The following is a 20,386-nucleotide window of genomic DNA, read 5'->3' on the forward strand; positions in this document are numbered from 1 at the left end:
CGGTTGCACACTCATGATGGCCATTGTAGCATCATGAGAAATTTATCTACCAATTACTGCAAGTCTGATTTAAGAAAATACACTTTCTTCATGATAAACTAGGAACAACATAGGAATGGATTGGTGGGGTTACCTCGGGCATTCACTTGTATATAGCTATTTGAAAAGACTTGTATGAGGGTGAATATCATCATGCTAGATGGGCAAAATTGTCACATTCAGGACAGCTTTTTTTTGATCGCTAAGCCTGTTGATCAGAAACATAGCAAAAAACAAAAAACAAAAAGAAAACCCCAGTATGACATAGTCTATTTAAGGGGAGAAACTAAAAAGTAGAAGGACTTCATGCATTTAGGTGAGGGAGCTATCCCCCTAGAGTAAATGATTGCTCAGTTTCCTAAAACTTCCAGGAATACCCACCATGGTTTGTTTTCTCCCCAGTGATGTACACTGTAAAATTTTTATCTGACCGTAGGAATTAAGTGGTGGGTATAAAATGAATGAATAAAGAAGTAACAGTACATAAAATGAACAGACTTGTGGGGATGGTGTTTTAAAGTGTAGTATTAATTACGCAGTAATACCACTCAATAGGGCATGCCACTACTTTCTTGAGATGCTAATTATAAACCAATGTTTAAAGACATTTTTAACTGTGGGCAAATTAGATGGACTTTTTTGTCTGTCACTTTTTAAAAAAGTACATAAGATGTAAGTTTTATTAGTACCACAGTCTGCCTTCAGTAATATGCCTAAAATATTTTTCAGGACCAGGAGCATTCAGTTGAAAGAAACAAATCTTTTTTATGAATGCAAAACAGTATTATAACTAATGCCCTGGTCCAAAATTAGGTTTTTAATGATATTAACAGTAGTCTGATAAACATTTAGAAGTCTGGCATTGAGAAACAAAAGCTTGTACCTGACTAGTATTTTTATTAAAAAAAAATTAGTTCTGTTAGCTTATTTAAATTTTCTTACATTTATTTATCTGTAGAATTTATATTTATTTCATTCCTTTTATCTCACTGAAAACTGTCTGCAGGCTCTCTGATTTGGATTAGATGTGTGAAGTACTGTCTTTTGCCAAAAACCTCAAATTACCTGTTCTTTTCAACGTAGTGGGTTTGTGCTTGTTTGGAGATCAGTTCAAAAACTATCTGTACTATCTGTACTGCCTCTGATGTTAAGATTTTATGTATAGCATAAGGAAGCTAGCTCTGACTATATTTTCCTAAGAATAAAGACCTATTTTTGTAGCATGTCTTAGGATCTCCAGGAGTCCAAGAATTATTGTGGGTGTCCTCCATCGTTTTTCCTTTAACAGCTTTAAAATAGACACTTGGAATCTTTAGAAGTCTTTCGCCTTTTAATTACTCATACATTCAAAGTAACTAGCCAATGGTACAAACAAATTCCCCAAGATCCCTAATTCAGGCACATGATGGGGAGATGCTGTATAGGATAAATGTATAGTGTTGGTCTCCACTTAATTTTAATTGACGATGAAAATATGCTGTGGTCACACACGCCGGTGGACTCAATGAAGAAGTTACTGGTAATTTGGCTCTGCTTTTCTGGTAACGTGCCCCCACCATTCAGTGCTCCATTCTCTGTCACTCTGGAGGTTTGGAGATGAGTGACGGAGGTTTTAAGTAATACAGGAGAGGGGAGTGAACAAACTATTTTGCTTTAATAGAATGCTGCACATTTAGGTGACTGCGCAAATGAGATTAGGTAGGTGAAATCGAACTTAAAATGTGTTCTATTAAGCTAAGTTGGCAAATCATTATCAAAGAATGGGGAACTTGTAAATATGTTCAGGAGGTTTTGGCTCAGCCCTAGGATATCTTGGGGGGAGGTAGTGTTGGCCACTTCATGAAGACAAAGATCCTTTTAGGTCAGTGCAGAGTTTGTGTTATGATTGCTAACATTTATACTAATGATTGAAAAAAGTTTTTGTCATTTCAGAATAGTCATGGAGGTTTTTATACCTGAAAAATTCTTGTACACTACTAGGGGATTTTGAAAACCATTTACATTGCCTATTTGGTTCCCTGTACAGATGCCAAACTAGTACTTTTTTTTTCTTGTTCACGTCAAGACTGCTGAATAAGACTTTTTGGGTGAGGGAGAAGTCCCAATAAACCACTTTGGAAATTAGTGTCTGCAACTGTAAGTTTCCTGAAATGTTTTTATTAATACAAGCAATAGATCAAGATAAGGTTATTTTAGAAAAATTTACTACAGGCTTCAGTGAATACCTGATTTTTTACTTTGTCGAGTGGTTTAAAAACAAGTTCTAATGAGTCTAATCTGAAGCTGCTATCTGTAATGCACATGAATTGTCATTTCTTCACCTTTTTAGGCTTTCAGCCTGTATTCTGAAAGGATTCTTGTGATACAAAATACGTTTTGGAGAGAATTTTGGGATACCTAAGGGAATTGACATCTGTCATTTATGAACTACAGCCAATTTCTACTTTTCCAAGGCCAAGGACAAAGGTTTTGATGTGGACAAACCATTACCACCGATTAAGTAAAGAATGTGATTAGGGCGTGTTCACAGTACTAAATGTGTAGAAAAGAGTTTTGTAGATTCCAAAATCTAGTCTTCCAGGTACAGAAACATACCATGACATAACAAGAGTTCTAAGATCATTATATCTGGTGTGGCTCTATTGCTGCTAATTTCAAATGAGATGAGGAAATTTGAATAATCATGCCATGTGTATAACAAATTTGCATTCCAACGTGTCCTGATTTTTTTCTGTGTGAATTAGAAAATGCCAGTACTGCATCATTTGAACACAAAATTGCTAGAACTAGGTACATCTATTTTATGTCATGAGTAAAAACCCTTACGACATAATTTTTCAAGAGAATATTTTTTAATATATTGGTATTCATGTTGCTTTAATTGGAGGACTCAAGAATTAGGCCTCTAAAACTGCTTTATTTAATGCATGGGAAATTAGAAAAGCATATATACTAATTGTGTTTCTTAGTATACTTAATATTTGGAATGAGCTTGGAGGAAAACCAGAAATGAGCAGTATGTCAAAGGTCATATATATAAAAATTGGTGGAGTACACTTCAGTTCTCTGCAGCCACGTGCATATGTAATTGCAGGGTAGTTCTGGCAAAATTTAATTTCTTGTAGTAAAAATTCACGTGAATTTGCGTAAGTTGAATTCCTAGGAATCCTTCAACATTGACAGGTGTAATTTCTTCTAGGCACCCTACCTAACTTCAGGTTCATTTATAAATAAAATTAAAGCAGGATGAAAAGCTTTTATTCTAAAATTATACTTTAAGTCTTAGTTGATGGTTTTCTGAGGATCCATTTAGCATTTAGGACAGCAGCAGCAGTTAGGGGCCCAGCAGCAGATGCTGTGGTTTCTTTGGCTTATCCTTCCTGCTGCTTAGTGTCTTTTGATTAGTCTATTTGAAATACTACCACTCCTTGTTCTTTAAAGTTACTCTGTTTTTTCTCTACATGGTTTCTTTTGCCTCCTAGGATAGAAGCTCCTCCAGGGCAGGGAAATCTTAATTAATGGTGCTAGGCATTTAAAAATATTTTTCAAAATATTTTTTAGTTTGGTGGAAATAAACTTTCAGTTTAGCGTATTGGCTGCATTAGGCTTAATCGTGGCATGTTAACTTGAAGAAGGAATAAAAAGTTTTGAGCCACTTAATCACAACATGGAAAGCTTAAAAATTAATGAACACGAAATACTAACGTTTTAAGCAAATTAAGATCATGAAGATCCACATTTAAATCGTCTGACATTAAAAAAGTCTTGAAGGGAGCTGTCGGTTTATAGACTGCATTAATTTTTATATCAATTTAATTATTGACAGCCCAGCCCAACAATATTTCTTTATGTTGATGTTCAGCTTAATTCTAAGCTGCTGAACAAAACAGTATCCACCTACCAAACGCCATCTATACTTAATTTCTTTATGAGTAAGGAGTACTTCAAGATAGAATTCTTGTTTTGCTGATGAGTCTAGTTGGTTTTGAGTCCATAAAGTTTGTGTAAGGTTCTTAATGTAGAGCACTTCGGAAAGGATATGTAGTAATGCTTGAGAAAAGCCTCAAGGCTAGGTAACTATACATTAACGTCTTGAGAACAGCTATTTCTAAGAGTAATCCATACTATATTTTAAAATAAAGCCATGGTTGCATCCATATGAATAGTCTTAATAGGTACCTTACAGTTGGTTGCTGGTTGAAGTTAAGTCACTTGAGAAGGGAGGCTCTGAATTTAAGGCATTTTCTCACTACAGTATATACCTACTTGTTTGAGTATTGATGGATAAATGTGGTATTTATACTTAAATATGCTTAGTTGATATTTTAACTTGATAGTACTTTAAAGAAAATTTAAAAGACATATCTGGAAAACAAGATAGAACACAGGATGTGAAAGTCTATTTCTCTGCTCACACCCTAGTCAGTTAACAGAGATGAATGACTCTGTTTAGTTCTGATTGTAGTTAACCTCATATCTTTTAATTACTAAGTTTAAGCAGTATTTATTTTTACCCCTTGTGAGACATTTGGCTTACTCTAGTCCTTTTTTTTCTTAACTGTTTTAAGTTCAGTCGATTACCTCAACTACACCTAGTACCTGTTTGCCCTTCACTATATGGGGAAACAGCACACTCAATACTTTTCTTTTCCTTCATTTCCCAATTCCTGTTAACTATCTTTACTTTTCTGTCACTTTTTTTTTTCTTCTGGGGCATATATTGATTTTAAATTTTAGTAGTAGAGTGGGCTCATATTATGTATGGACTGTCTTGCTCACTCTTGAGTTCTGTCAATTTTTAAAAAGATAACCAGTTTCTTAAAGAATGCATTGAAATACTACTTCACTTTGGTTATTTACTTTCAGTTCTTTTGATTTTTTTCTCAAATGTTTGGTGATTCTGTTTTTTTCATATTTATGAAAGATCAAAGTGGTCTGGTGTTCCTGGGCCTATCCACTGAGACAGGTGACTGTAAGGGGTGTGTGTGTGTGTGTGTGTGTGTGAACACAAGCACTAACAGGCTTTATTATCATTTCCTTGAGGGCAGGCAGGCAGGTAGGCAGGCAGGCTTGCCCCTGGTCTGGCGTTCCTGGGCCTATCCACTGAGACAGGTGACTGTAAGGGGTGTGTGTGTGTGTGTGTGTGTGTGTGTGTGTGTGTGTGTGTGAACACAAGGACTAACAGGCTTGTTCCTGGGCCTATCCACTGAGACAGGTGACTGTAAGGGGTGTGTGTGTGTGTGTGTGTGTGTGTGAACACAAGGACTAACAGGCTTTATTATCATTTCCTTGAGGGCAGGCAGGCAGGTAGGCAGGCAGGCTTGCCCCTCCAGTGCCAGGAAGCAGAGTGCTCAATGGTAGGAACACTGACTCCTCCTAGGCGGGCGAGTTATTTGCTTTGAGGAGGTGGGTAGACCCTGAAAGCAGGTCTGCAACCCTCAGGCACCTAAATTTCTTCCCTTTCCACTCTTGCTAGCCAGAGGTTTTGCCTTTTCTGGAAGTCACTCATCCCTCCCATGAAAAATGGCTCTTTTTCCTGCAGTTCTCTGGTTGCAAAATGAACATAGCCTCAGTTCTTCATCTTTTGTACTAATTTGTGCAAATTAAAAAGTGATAGTTTAAAAATAGAACTGAGTAGTAAAATACAACAGTATGGTGTACACTATCTTAGAAGAAACTACCTTAATCTCCGTATAATCACATGTGACAGCTCATTTAAAATAAATAGTCTAGGAAAAAGTTTGAATAAATCTTACTTGAAAAGAGAACAGCACCTAGCATGCTAATGGGTATATAGAAGACATTTTGTGACTAAGGATGCAAACTTAGTGGCATTCTTGACTGAGCAAAGCAGATTATTTTGAAAGCCCTTTTTTTGGGAATAGTACGATAGATTTTATTTTAGCATACAATTTCTGAACACTTAGAAGAAACCATTGAGCAGTAGTTTGGTTTATCCCTTTTTTTTTTTTTTGGCCACACTGTGTGGCTTGTGGGATCTTGGTTCCCTGACCAGGGATTGATCCTGGGCCAGGGCAGTGAAAGCACCAAAAATCCCTAGACCACCAGGGAATTCCCATTTCCTTTTTTTTTTTTCTTTGTCCAGTTACATTTAATACAGCATAACTTCATATATGTTCTTTTACTAGTTAATGAGACTACATTCCTTATTTTGGTAGGGGTCTCAAATCTACCTTTTCCAGATTTGTTGTTCTGGGATTTGGTGAGAGTCCATGTTAACCTACTTGTGGAATATATTCTTTTATACTTTTGTCCTATGCTCTCTCTTTGCTGATTAGAGGGTCTAAATCCCTAAAAGACATTTCCACCTAAATATGGCAATTCAAACATTTTAGATCATTTTGCCTATTCTTAAGGACCTCTTCCAGGTATGAAAACCATTTATTTTTTTGGCTGCACTGTGTGGCTTGCGGGATCTTAGTTCCCTGACCAGGGATTGAACTCGGGCCATGGCAGTGAAAGCGCCGAGTCCTAACCACTGGACCATCAGGGAACTCCTCCCTTAAAACCATTTTTAACAGGTTTTATGATATTAAATATTAACTAGTTGATATCAAGGGAGAAACTGACTTTTGAGGTTTTTGGTACCAAAAATCTTGGCTAAGTTTTGAACTAGTTTCAACTAGTGTACCTAGACTGTTTCAATTAAAATTGATGGACATAAGACACACTAATCTCTTGTATTTATAGGGCTTTCCCATTCTAATAAGGCTGATGTAGCCTGTTTATATTCACTTTTCATATAAACTTAGAAAAGTACGGGTTGCTAAAGCAAAAGACTGAATTGATATAGTCTCAGAATTTCAGTGACTTAGATACTCCCTCTTATTTCCCCAATAGTTTCAGGTGAAAAAATAATTTTTTCTTAATCATTGAGACATTTAATAAAAGGAACTGAGCAAACACAAATATAACCTCTTTGGTCCTGAGTTTACTTTCCTGTAAAAAAGAGATCCTGTTAGATTGTGATATTTTTCTAGTTTTCAGCATTCTATGAGATACAGCTTGTGTTAAAAAACAAATTTCTGGGACCTCCCTGGTGGTCTAGTGGTTAAGACTGCTCGCTTCCAATGCAGGCGGCACAGGTTCAATCCCTGGTTGGGGAACTAAGATACCACGTGTGGTGCAGCCAAAAAATAAAAAATACTTAAAAAAAATTCTGCCTAGATGGTTTTTTGCTTTATTTCATTCATACTTTTGTTGTGAAGACCTAGTTTTACAAAATACAGGAAATGTTACATTACTGTTCATTTGCCCTGTAATACCTTACATATTATGAACATTTCCTGGTACATTATTTTTGTGATACTTAGTTACTATTTGAGGGAGAGAGTGGTAAGACAAACCTTTCTCAAAGCCATATATTGAGTAATAAAACTCAACTCTTCACAGAGCATTATTCAAGTTATTTCCAAGTTCCCTAAATTAGTGTGTTAATGTTGTACTAGTTAAGAGTCAACTTGTGTAAGATGTCAATTAAAATTAGCCATATGGATCTACTTTTGTGCTAGTATGTTTTTTAGTTTTTAGAATTAGTGTGCATTTACTTTGGTCTCTCTGTTCTGAAATTCTAGGCAAAACTCATTCAGTGTAAATCTAATAAATATATTAACCTGATCAGGAAATAAAAGACAGTTTAACTGCTAAACCAGCCTCCCAAATTTGCTTTAATAATAATAATGATTCAAATATTTTCTAAAAATTATAGAGTGTAAGTGTTCTCGTAAGCATTAGCAATCTCCTCCTCTCTGCCCCTAGTAAACTGTCTTTAAGTTGAAACACCATGTATTTCATTATCAGGATAAAGCATATTATTGCACCTTTTCCTAGGTAGCGTGGTGATTTTGGAATGATGCCCCTTTTAAGTAGATTTTCCTCTCCCCCGTTTTCAAGAACTGTTCACAGGATACCAGTAGGCTGATATGGAAGTTACATTTTTTTAAAGCTTTAGGGAATTTCCTGGCGGTCCAGTGGTTAGGACTTGGTGTTTTCACTGCCGGGGCCTGGGTTTGATCCCTGGTCAGGGAATTAAGATCCCATAATCTGTGAGAAAAGCTTTAACTTCTCTGAGGCATTGAATCACTCTCCTTGAAAAGTTTCCTTGCTACTTTGCTGGTTATCTTAATATTCTCTATCCTGTTCTTATCTGTTCTTATTTCCCGTTTTTATTCTATACTTGTCTCCTTGATCTCAACTGTATTTCCAGCTTCGTGTCACATCTGTGTGGACTCCTGCTTTAATGTCAGGGCTTGATCTGTTATATGCAGGTTTGCCATTCCAGCTCTTTGCTGTACATGTTAGAGTGCTTTGCTCTGTAAGTGATTATATGCTGTTAATTTATCACATCCAGTTACACTTGATGACTTAATGAATAGGCCTAAAAATCCTCTCTATCCAAGTCCTTCCGTACCCTTTGAGAAGTTCAGGTCAGGTCTGGCTGAACTTTATATTTACAAAGATCTTAAGTGGTTCCAGGTTTATAAGTGGCACATTATAATGGCTCTCCATATCTTATGTCTACAATAGCACTGTCTAGTAAAAATAAAATGCAAGCCATATATGTAATTTAAAATTTTATAACTTGGTCTGAGCTCATCCTTCTCACCTTAACCTTCCATTGGTATTGCCTGTAAGCAAACTGCTGGCATGGTCTTTCTTTGGCTCACTTCACATTTCTGGTGTCTTAGTGTGGGTCCCCAACCCACCCCTCCATGCCAAGCTCTCAAAAATCCTCTTCAGCAAAAATAGTAAAGTCTCCTTGCTGTACGTGCGTTAAAATGATGATCAACAAAGTATCCCTGAGGAACATGTACAGTTAGGGGAACATTAAAAGTCCTGGCTTTCTGGAGTTTATATAAGGCTGTTAGCTGATGTTTTTTCCTTTATTGCTTGTGCAGTAGGTTTGTAACATAGCTATTTATGTATGAGTCAAAACCCCAAATCTACTAACCTCTGATTAAAGGTAACTTTAGGAGCAAAACCATGGTTTTAAAATATTTGGCAATATTTGAAAATCTGGTATCTCTATGATTTGTAATTGCAAGAAGAATCTTCAGAAACATTTAAATTAATAATATTCATTATATTTAAAACAATAAATTATATTCATTATTGCTGCTACCCTTCAAATTCATTTTCTGTCAACAGTGTATGTGGTAATTACAATTTCCCATCCTCTACTGTGATCAGTAACAGCTTCATATGCTGCTTTACACAGTGGGAAGAAAGCTATGAAACTCAGCAGAGACTGAATATGTAAATAGGCTTAAACTAATTTAGGGATAATACATGATGTGTTATCAACATTTGAAAATCCAGTTCATGAAAAGGACTGTTTAGGTAGGGCTATTTGTTGTTTGTCTCTTAACTCTGAATGAAGCTTTACAAAAATTGCTCCAATTCTACCACCAATGTTTCTGTGGGCATTCTTGGAGAAGCTTTCTTAGTCTCAAGAAATATAAAGAACTGAAAGTGAGCTAATCTTTTAAATTACATATATATATATATATATATATATATATATAAGCTGAAAATAGAAGTGATAGAAATGCTCAGTGAACATCTGGGATAGTTCTTAATTATATTGAATAAATAAGTATATATCTTGAACTGTTTTTACAAAATTGAAGATTATAGGCCATATGACTTTCTGATAATGCTCAAAATTCAGACTTTTAAATGTGTTCATCTGAGCTAAAAACCCTAAATTTAAATGGTAACTGTCTTTCAATATACAAGGGCAATTTTCCAATAAAAATTTTTTTAGTAAGAATTTCCAATTTACTTATTCAATATTTCTACTTAGATATACTGTACTGAGTTGTGGGGTTTTCTTGTTTTGTTTATTTTTGGCTGTGTTGGGTCGTCGTTGCTATGCGTGGGCTTTCTCTAGTTGTGGTGAGCGGGGGCTACTCTTAGTTGCAGTGCGCAGGTTTCTCATTGCGGTGGCTTCTTTTGTTGGGAGCACGGACTCTAGGCGCACGGGCTCAATAGTTGTGGCGCACGGGCTTCGTTGCTCCACAACACGTGGGATCTTCCTGGACCAGGGCTTGAACCCGTGACCCCTGCATTGGCAGGTGGATTCTTAACCACTTCGCCACCAGGTAAGCTCTGTGGGTTTTTTTTAATGTTTGTTTTTGATTGATTGTTTAATAACTGGAATCAGTTTACCAAAATACAGAAAGTTTCTTTTTAAAAGTGAAGATAAAAATTGATTTTAACTATTTTGGTAGCAAGCTTACTAGAACTGTAATTGAAGTACCGATAGTGATCTTCACAATTCTGAACCAACCCTACCTAGCTGCATGGTGGTTTATATGTAGCATGTCAAAGTGCTTTTGTTTTTGTATTTTAGAAAACAGCTACTGAGAGGTAAGAGGAACGACTGCAAAGACTTTCCAAAATATTTTCAGGAGTTACTGAAATCAGGTGAAAGCTGTATTTAAACATCTGAATATAGTTAGCATTTTTCCTTTATGAAAGAAAGCCATTGTGTCTATAGTAAACATAAGAAATAAGGTGGAATGCTTTACTTATTTAAAGGATAACTTAAAGTTAAACTTTTTTTAAAAATTTTATTTTGGGCTTTGTTGGGTCTTCGTTGCTGCATGCGGGCTTTCTCTAGTTGCGGAGAGCGGGGACTACTCTTCGTTGCGGTGCACAGGCTTCTCATTGCGATGGCTTCTCTTGTTGCAGAGCACGGGCTCTAGGCGCCTCGGCTTCAGTAGTTGCAGTGCAGGGCTCTAGGGCACGCGGGCTTGAGTAGTTGCAGCGTGTGGGCTCAGTAGTTGTGGCTCGCAGGCCCTAGAGCACAGGCTCACTAGTTGTGGCACATGGGCTTAGTTGCTCCGTGGCATGTGGGATCTTCCCGGACCAGGGATTGAACCCCTGTCCCCTACATTGGCAGGTGGAGTCTTAACCACTGCGCCACCGGAGAAGTCCCTATGTAACTTTAAAAAAACTTTTTAGACGAGAAAGACATTGGCCATCTCATACAAAGAGTAGTAGTGTTAGATTATAAGTGCCTTTTCCAATCTTTAACATTTATCAACAGGCAGGTGGATATATTTTCAGTTCCTAATCAGTTAATAATTTATATTTTCTGAAGTTATGACCTGTTAACATCAAAGTGAGGTTTAAGAGGATGGTTATTCCAACATATCTTAGAAATAAGATGACAAACATTAAATGCTTCATTTTTGTTGCTAAGATAAAATGAGACCGCCCAGAATTTCATGCTCAAACAGCTTTTATCCAGAGAGTCTCTCTTTGATCCACTGGTTCTGTAAAGCTGTAGTTCTTCATATCTTACCATTGGAAGTTTTACTTCATGATCACACAAAAGTGGGGGTTAAATATGGAAATCATAACTGCATTTTGAACATCTTGCAGTCCCATCCAAAAATCCCTTAATGCTCCTCCTTGAATTGTACACATTGTAATGAGTTTCCTTTTTTTGAAAATCAAGGAAAGGAACATTTCTCGAAGTATAAAAGGCAGTTTAATGGTTCCTGTTACAGGTATTATTATGTCCAGAGGTTGATACATAGGGATAGGTTGTGGGGAGAAGAGGGCATTATGAAATGTAAAATTAAGACTGTAAAAGTAACATTACAGATGCCACAAAAGGTAAAACAAGAACCTTGATGCTTTGAGACTTGGGGGCGGAGGGGCGGGGCGGAGGTACTGGGGTTCGGAAATGCCAAACCTGTGACAGGAAAGCATACTCCAGATTACAGGAGGCAGCTGTGAGAGGGAGGGACTGAATGGCTCCAAGGGGTAGTGGGTAAGTATGCCTCTATCCTTTTCCTGACACACATGCCACACAAACATTGGCCCTTGACAGTTTAAGCCTGGTGTACATGCAGGGTCCTCAGCGTTAAGTAGGCCCAATCACTGGGATTCAGGTAGTCAACACCATCTTTTCAAATTCCTGTACCAATGTAAAAAGCAATTTATGCAGTTTGTTGGTGGGTTGGGGGAATCAGGTTTAATCAGCTAGAAGCATTTTAAATACTTTGCCTAGTGCTGCATAACTGCCGAAAATTAGGTGAAAGCAAAGAGATAAACCTAGTCTGCTCAAATTATTGTCTTCCCGGAGGACTTTCCTGATCCTCACCAGCTGAAAATTTCCCTTTCCCCTCACCTGTCATTAAAAAAGACTCCTATTATTAGAGACTTTATATATAAATATGTCCTGTGATATATTATTTTTCATGTGTGACATGTCTCCTTCACTAGATTGTAAGCCTTTGGAGGTCAGAAAACACCTAAATCATTGGTTCTACCACCGCATTTAGTACAGTGCCTTATACTTATTTGCTAATAAATATTCATTAAAAGAATGGAGATATTGTAGTTTGGTGTTTATGAGCCCTTTAGATGAATGCGTTATCAACTATTTTTTACTTTTTGTAGTCTGAAAATGTACCCCTAGCATATGTGATAATTGTGGCATTTATAAAAAGTCTACACATTAAGTTGTACTGGCCCCTCCACAGCTGACACTAGTCTGGAGCAGCACTATCTAGTAGAAATATAGCACAATCCACATATGTAATTCAAAATTTTCTAGTTGCCACATTACAAAAATAAGAAACACAAGAGATTAATTTTTAGCCCATTATTTCCAAAATATCGTTTAACATGTAATCAGCTTTTAAAAGTTTAGATACTTTATATTCTTGTTTTCATGCTAAGCTTTCAAAATATGATGGTGTGTTTTACACTAATAACACATGTCAATTCAAACTAGCCATGTTTCAAGTGCTCAATAGCCAGATAATGGCTAGTGGCTGCAGTATTGCACAGTGCAGGTCTAAAACTTGAGGGCAGGCAATAAAAACCGCTTTGGACCTCAGTTTCCTGTAAGGTATTTCATAGCTTTGGTTTCATGTCATTGCCATTTTAGGTTGTTGTAATCCAAATAAAGCTAATTGGCTTGACTTTTTTTGTCATGTTTATAAATCCATAAAACTTTTTGTATTAGGCATTGTACAAAGACATTTAATAGGCACTTTCCACCCAATTTAATCTTCCTTAAAACTTCTGAGGAAGGTAACTGTTTAGAGTTGAGGATTCCAGGTTTGAGATATATCAAGTTAACCTTGCTCAAAGAATTTGCCAGTAGAAGGTGAAGCTGATTTCAGAACCAGGATTGATTACGGATATCTCATATCCCCACTAGGAAGTTCGTATTTTTTAATAAAAAGTTGGAAAAAAAAAATTCAAGCTCTGTGTATGAGTGCTGACATGGATACCAGACCATAAGGTTAAAGAGAAAACATTTGATGGAGTAAAAATTTTATTTCATTAGATGAAGTTGGATCAATAGGAATTTTTTTCTTCTTTTAGGTGGGGATTTTGTAAAATTTTCTTATAGCATAAGTTTATTTTTATATTTTCCTTTTCTGAGCATAAGAGCAATATGAAAATTTAAATTGGTCTATTGTCTAGTTAGCTTATTCTAATTGCCCCTTCAAAGAAAATCATATGGGAAAGGAGTTTTAGTTGGATGTTGTAAAGATGTCTAATATAAAAGAACAGAAAACATTTTATCATTAAAATGTACTGGCTCTCAGTGAAAAGTTGAACAGGAATTTCAGAATGAGCCTATAAAGAAGCAAATTTTTTTTTTTTTTTTGCGGTACGCGGGCCTCTCACTGTTGTGGTCTCTCCCATTGCGGAGCACAGGCTCCGGACGCGCAGGCTCAGCGGCCATGGCTCACGGGACCAGCCGCTCCGCGGCATGTGGGATCTTCCCCGACCGGGGCATGAACCCGTGTCCCCTGCATCGGCAGGCGGACTCTCAACCACTGCGCCACCAGGGAAGCCCAAGAAGCAAAATTTTTAAACAGAAAAAGAAAGATTGGCAATGTAACTTCCCAACAAGTTTAACAAAGTAACTTACCCAATTATAAAGTACTCAAGTCCACAGTAGGCACTTGATGCATGTAGATTAATTCAACATACACCTTTATTTATACTTCAGTTTAGCCCTAGAATGTTCATATAAACGAGGGGTTATACGTAGTTCAGACACTAAAAAAAAAAAAAAAAAAAAAAAAAAAAAATTCACAAAAAAAAAAAAAAAAAAAAAAAAGCCCTAAGCTTTCCAATTATGTTGTTACAGAGTAATCCTACAATATATTTGCGATGTTAGTTTAAACAATACCTAACGATGAGGGTCAGTGAAATTGATACTTTTATACCATTGTGGAACTGGCTAACCATTCTAGGAAGAACTTTGACAGTATCATGTTCTTACTCTTTGATCCAGCAATTGTACTGATGTTGATCCTAAAGAAATTAGAAATGTGTATAATTTGTGATCAAGGGTGGGAATAATCATAATATCAATGAAATTAAATGGCATTAATAAAGGATGGTACATTCTGAAGGAAAATAATGCATAAAGATGATCCATGTATTCGGAATAATAACATGGGAAAATAGTCATTAAATTGTCCATACACCATGGTTTTTATGTTTTTAGAAAATCATTTCTGAACCTGTCTGTCTGCCTCCGCACTTTGGAGGGTAAGATACTAAGAAAGAGAAAAGACAGCATGAGAACCGGCTCTGGGGTTAGAATGGCTTCCAACCCCGGGTTCGCTAGCAGTATGATTCTGAGCAAGTTCCTCTCCCCCTCAGTAATGTCAGTAATCTAGCTGTAAAATAGGAAAAACCAGAGTACATCTATCCGGAGGTGAATGTGTGAAGGTTAAATGAAAGTGCTTAGCGCGCCGCCTAAGTAAATTTTACTTATTACGATACTGTCTTCCTGCATCTGTCAAAGCAGCGGAGAATACGGAAATTAAAATTTAGAAATGTGATGCCTTAGTAAAGCGAAAGCCGCAGGACACTCTACGAGAGGTATGCAACCTAACCTTTCAAGCTGCCTCACCCAAACACCTGGGTTCTGGTTAGGCCCGCGGGGCTGTAGTGAACTGAGGTCTGCCTCGCCCGTGAGCACGTAAAAGATGCTTTCTCGCAGGGCTGGCGTCCCGGTGGGTTGGACTCTTCCGTGTTCCAGGGTTTTACTCACCCACGCGCGGCCCGTGCAAAATAAGGGCTGAGAGGTGTCCCCCCTCCTCCCCTTTGGGCGTCATGCAAACCTTGGACCTGTCCCCACGTAGAGCTGAGCTTACGGAGTGGAGGCGTGGAGAGTGCTGGGGGTCGCGTCACAAAGACTACAGTCCCCAGAGGCCCGCGAGCTCAGGGAGTCCCGCAGGCAGGGCCCGACGGCTGCGGGCGGCTGCAGTTTCTCCTGTGCTCGGGCACAACCTTCTGTCTTTCCTCCGCAATACAGGCGGTTATTGGGTGCTGCAGCTTCCCCCGATTTCCGAAAAGGGCCGGTAGCTGGGGAACGGGGCCCTCCACCGGAGGCCGGCGCGTGGCTCCTGCCCGGGGTCTGAGCAGCGGGACCGACAGGCCTTGCGCGGGGTGACGGCGGACACGTCGTACGGCTGAACCCCAGGCGGATGGGGCGTGGCCGCGCACGCGCGGCGGAGCCCGTGGGCGGGGCTTTGAGCAGCTGCAGCCGGCGGACCGTCCGCCGGTCGCCGGCGGTCTGGGTCCGCTGCCCGGCCCGGGGGCGGAGACGCAGGAGGTTGATGGGGGGTTGCCTCGACCTCAGCCTCAGTCTGTAGTGCAGCTTCAGCCACGCCGAAGGAGATGGCGCCCTGGGTGCGGACGTTGGGAGAGAAGCTGAAGCAGCGTCTGCGGCTGGACGTAGGACGCGAGATCTGTCGCCAGTACCCGATGTTCTGCTTCCTGCTGCTCTGCCTCAGCGCCGCCTCTCTGCTCCTCAACAGGTAATGCGGCGGCGCCGAGCCAGCCGGGCGGGGGGGCAGATGGCAGCTCTCCTCCGAAACTGCGGACGCAGGCCGCGTTGCATCGCTGCGCGGAGAACGTCGGGCTGCGCAGCTGCGGGACGTGGGGCCGCCTGCGGGGCCTCTGGGGAGAGCGGCTCGGGGAAGCCGGGCTGGGCGCCGGAGCCCGGAAGTGCGGGCGGGGTTGGGCTGGAGTACCCCCTCTCCCAAGGCCTCGCCTCCTCAGCCACCCGGACCCCATTCGTCCCTGTTTTCACCCATTTTTTAAAACCTGGGCCTCCATCAACGATGCTTTTCAGAATGAAATCTGTCCGGGCGGTACGGTCAGCTGATAGAGGAGGGTGCAAGGTCCTGTCGCAGTCGCAGGTTTAGACGCACTCCCCTAGCTCTCACCGCGTGCGCGCACGCCCACCCACAGTATAGATCACAGTCGATCACGGCTTTTCCCGCAGTGCTGTTGATAACAGCGCAAGGTCGTAAAGATTTTCCGAACCCAAGTCAGAAAGCAAAATAGTACCATCATCTCTAGAATAGTTTTAAAGGGAAGACTGAAAAGTAAAATTGGTAAATTTAATTGACATTTTGAAAACGGAAGGTTCTGCCCCTGAAATAAACTGGTAGATTTTCTAGAAACGGTAGCGATGATACAGCAAGTAGTGGAGAAATGTTCCTTTAGAATTATCTTCAGATTTGCATTCGGTGGAAAGAAATCTGAGACAGTTGTCAGCGACAGCATCTGCATGCTGTTTCCTCTGATGTTTCGAGTGTGCAGCCATCCTTACTCTTTATCTGGAAGTAGTTAATCCCCAAGGATAGGAACGGGGAAGCATTCACAAGAAATTTGGTAGTTTAATTTTGCTCTAAGATAACCGTTTCCTGTGACTGTGTTGAAGTTGGGTTTCTTCCCTGGCCTCTTTGCTTTCTTATTAGTTGACTCTATGTTTATATAGTATTAGGTTTAAACAGCGATTGATATTACTGGAAAATGTACTTTGATTGTCAAGGCAAGATGTTTGATTGTAAGAGTATGGAAGAAGTGGAATCCTTAAGAGACTGGAAAATATTAAGTACTTACTTGCTTTGTCATCTGGAAGGTATTTCAAGCCAGATTAACAGGTTAGTCTGAAAAACATGTAAACTTTATACGATTATTAAGTTTTGTCCAGGGATTCTTACTTGTCTTCTTTGGGAGTCAGGTCAGTTTAGGTCTCTAAAGTAGGGCAACTATGTAGGAGCAGGTTTAACTAGATTTCCAACTTAATCATAGCATCCAGTGTTCGATGTTGTTAAGGAGTCATAGGATAGCATCAGGTCTGTATAACATCTGATCTCTGTAACTTGTATTTACGTTATGCAAAGAAAGAAGGAAATAACACATAAGTGTCATCTCTGAGTGGTTGGATTTATGAATGAAATTGTTTTCGCATACATGGCACATCTATTCAGAAATTTAAAAATATATATGTATGTGTATATAATGCAGAAAACATTGGGGGCATAACTATGGAACTAGAAAAAAATGAGAAGATATGCTTTGTACATATGTTCAACAAATGATTTCTGTACAGGCATTTCACCAGTTAATTTTTAGAAATAACTTTAAAAGAAATTTTCAGTTTAAAATCTCCCCTGGTTGGGAATTCCCTGGCAGTCCAGTGGTTAGGACTCCGTGCTTCCACTGCTGGGGGCCTGGGTTCGATCCTTGGTCGGGGAATTAAGATCCACTGCAACATTTAAAATGGATAACCAACAGGGACCTTCTGTATAGCACAGGGAACTCTGCTCAATACTATGTAACAACCTAAGTGGGGAAAGAATATGAAAAAGAGTGGATACATGTATATGTTTAACTGAATCACTTTGCTGTACACCTGAAACTATCACAACATTGTTAATCAACTATATGCCAATATAAAATAAAAAGTTAAAGAAAAATCCCACAAGCCACCTGGTACAGCCAAAAAAAACCCCTCCAAAAAAATCCACAACCCCCCCCCCCAAAAAAAACAACAAAACAACACTGGAGATATTTAGGAAGTAATTGGCTGGAAAGTAAGGTATGCGTTTTTTCCCCCCACTATCCCACCTCTTCCCTTTGTCTCACTTTAGTCACTTCTTTTTTTATATAAATTTATTTATTTACTTATTTATTTATTTTTTGGCTGCTTTGGGTCTTCGTTGCTGCACAGGCTTTCTCTAGTTGCGGTGAGCAGGGACTACTCTCCGTTGCAGTGCACGGGCTTCTCATGGCAGTGGCTTCTCTTGTTGTGGAGCATGGGCTCTAGGTGCACAGGCTTCAGTAGTTGTGGCACGTGGCTCAGTAGTTGTCAGCGTATGGGCTCAGTAGTTGCAGCAGGTGGGCCCTAGAGTGTGCAGGTTTCAGTATTTGTGGCGCACGGGCTTAGTTGCTCCGTGGCATGTGGGATCTTCCCGGACCAGGGCTCGAACACGTGTCCCTTGCATTGGCAGGCGGATTCTTAACCACTGCACCACCAGGGAAGTCCCGGACTAATACTCTTTTTGAAATTAATTTTTTCTCTAGTTGTCTTGAAACTTTAACTCCTAAAGAACTCTCAAGGTATTATTTAGCATATAAAATTTTCTTTCAATATGCATTAAAATTATGAATCTTATCTGTGGAAAGATAAATGGATATAACCTTTGGACCATTGTAACTGATTTATGGGAAGAGTAGAGTAACATACTTTATATATTTCAAATTATGATATCACCTTTGCAGTATTGTTGGGATAAATTAAGAGCATAGATACAATTATATATAGATATATTGGCCAGTCATAGGATTGAATATTTGAGTATTATAATTAGGAACATTTTAAGTTAATCCTAATAATAATGGTAATAGTTATAATAGATAACACTTTGTGAGTACTTTGTTTGGCTCAGGTATTGTGTTAAGAGTTTTCATTTATTATTATTATTATTTGTACAGATTTTTTCCTAGCGTTTAACTGTAATTGAGGTTTTTTAAAAAAATATTTATTTATTTTTGGTTGTGCCAGGTCTTAGTTGTGGCAGGTGGGCTCCTTAGTTGCAGCTTGCCAGTTCCTTAGTTGTGGCATGCATGTGGGATCTAGTTCCCTGACCAGGGATTGAACCTGGGCCCCCTGCATTGGGAGCATGTAGTCTTATCCACTTTGCCACCAGGGAGGTCCCCTTCATTTATTTTTGAGGCAATTTATTGATGTGGTTGAAAGTTTTGAATCTGAAGCTTGATTGTAAGAAATTTATTCCGACTCCTCCGTTAACTAGTTATATGACTTTGGATAAGTAATCTAATTTTTATCTGTCCTAGTCCCGTAATCTGTAAAATGGGCACAATACTAGTACCTACATTATACGGTTACTTTGATGAGTTAAGTGGGTTAACACATGGAAAGTGCTTAGAATGGTGCTCAGCACATGGGCTCTTATTAAATGTTAGCAGTTATTTTTGTCTTATTTATCCTCACAGCACTGTGAAGTAGATACTGTTACTAGCCTCAGTGACTGTTTTTATGAGATATAACTTACAGAAAAGTGTATAACACATACGTAATTGCATAGTTCTGTGAATTTTAAAATATAGCTCCCCATGTAACCACCACTCAGATCAAGATGTAAAACTTTTTTTTTTTTTTTTTCTTGCGTTATGCGGGCCTCTCACTGTCGTGGCCTCTCCCATTTGCGGAGCACAGGCTCCGGACGCGCAGGCCCAGCGGCCATGGCTCACGGGCCCAGCCGCTCCGCGGCACGCGGGATCCTCCCGAAACGGGGCACGAACCCGCGTCTCCTGTATCGGCAGGCGGACTCTCAAGCACTGCGCCACCAGGGAAGCCCAAGATGTAAAACATTTTTAGCAACTTAGTAGGCTCCCTTGTCAATAACCTTCTCCTTGTCATGTATCAGTTTTGTTGTTTTTGAACTTCATATTAATGGAATCATATGGTCTTGTATCTGGTTCCTTTTTCTCAACTCTCCTTTTGAGATTTATCCATATTGTTGCATATATCAGTAGTTATTCTTTTTTGTTATTGTGTCGTATTCCATTGAGACTATGCCACACTTTGTCCATTCTTTTGAAAGGCATTCAAATTGTTTACAGTCTTTGGCTATTATGAATAATGCTGCTGTGAATATTCTAATATATATTTCTTTTGATAGACATATGTACTTATTTCTTTTGAGTTTATATACCCATAAATGAAAATGCTTAATCATAGCATATACTTTTGTTTAACTTAAGTAGATACTGCCAGGCAGTTTTCCAAAGTGGTTATACCAATTTTACTCTTGCCAAAAATGTTTTACAGTTCTGTCTGATATAGTTTATAGGTTTAGTTTAACCATTTTAGTGAGTGTATAGTGGTAGCTCATTGTAGTTTTAATTTGCAGGTCCTTGATCAGCCCCATTTTACAAATAAGCAAACTGAAGCCTAGAGTTGTTCAGTAACTTTCTCAGGCTCATAGATAGTAGCAAAATGGGATTCTAA

General features: G+C 39.0%; 1 protein-coding gene and 1 non-coding gene across 3 annotated transcripts in view; one reads left to right on the top strand and one right to left on the bottom strand.

The window, feature by feature from the left end:
* Nucleotides 1-6,481: 6,481 nt before the first annotated feature.
* Nucleotides 6,482-6,553, bottom strand: TRNAE-UUC (transfer RNA glutamic acid (anticodon UUC)). The gene has a single exon. It is a non-coding gene; the product is annotated as a tRNA-Glu (tRNA).
* Nucleotides 6,554-15,598: 9,045 nt separating this feature from the next.
* SNX14 (sorting nexin 14) overlaps nucleotides 15,599-20,386 on the top strand; it is a 68,618-nt gene continuing 63,830 nt past the window's right edge. Inside the window, exon 1 of one of the 2 annotated variants that reach the window (XM_007467324.1) lies at nucleotides 15,599-15,875. In XM_007467324.1, the coding sequence (XP_007467386.1) occupies nucleotides 15,736-15,875 (140 nt within the window). In that variant the 5' untranslated portion in view covers nucleotides 15,599-15,735. The remainder of the gene's footprint in view (nucleotides 15,876-20,386) is intronic. The other variant, XM_007467325.1, reaches the window with a different exon arrangement.

The sequence above is a fragment of the Lipotes vexillifer genome, unplaced genomic scaffold, assembly GCF_000442215.2.
Source record: "Lipotes vexillifer unplaced genomic scaffold, Lipotes_vexillifer_v1.1 scaffold554, whole genome shotgun sequence".
Classification (NCBI taxonomy): Eukaryota; Metazoa; Chordata; class Mammalia; order Artiodactyla; family Lipotidae; genus Lipotes; species Lipotes vexillifer.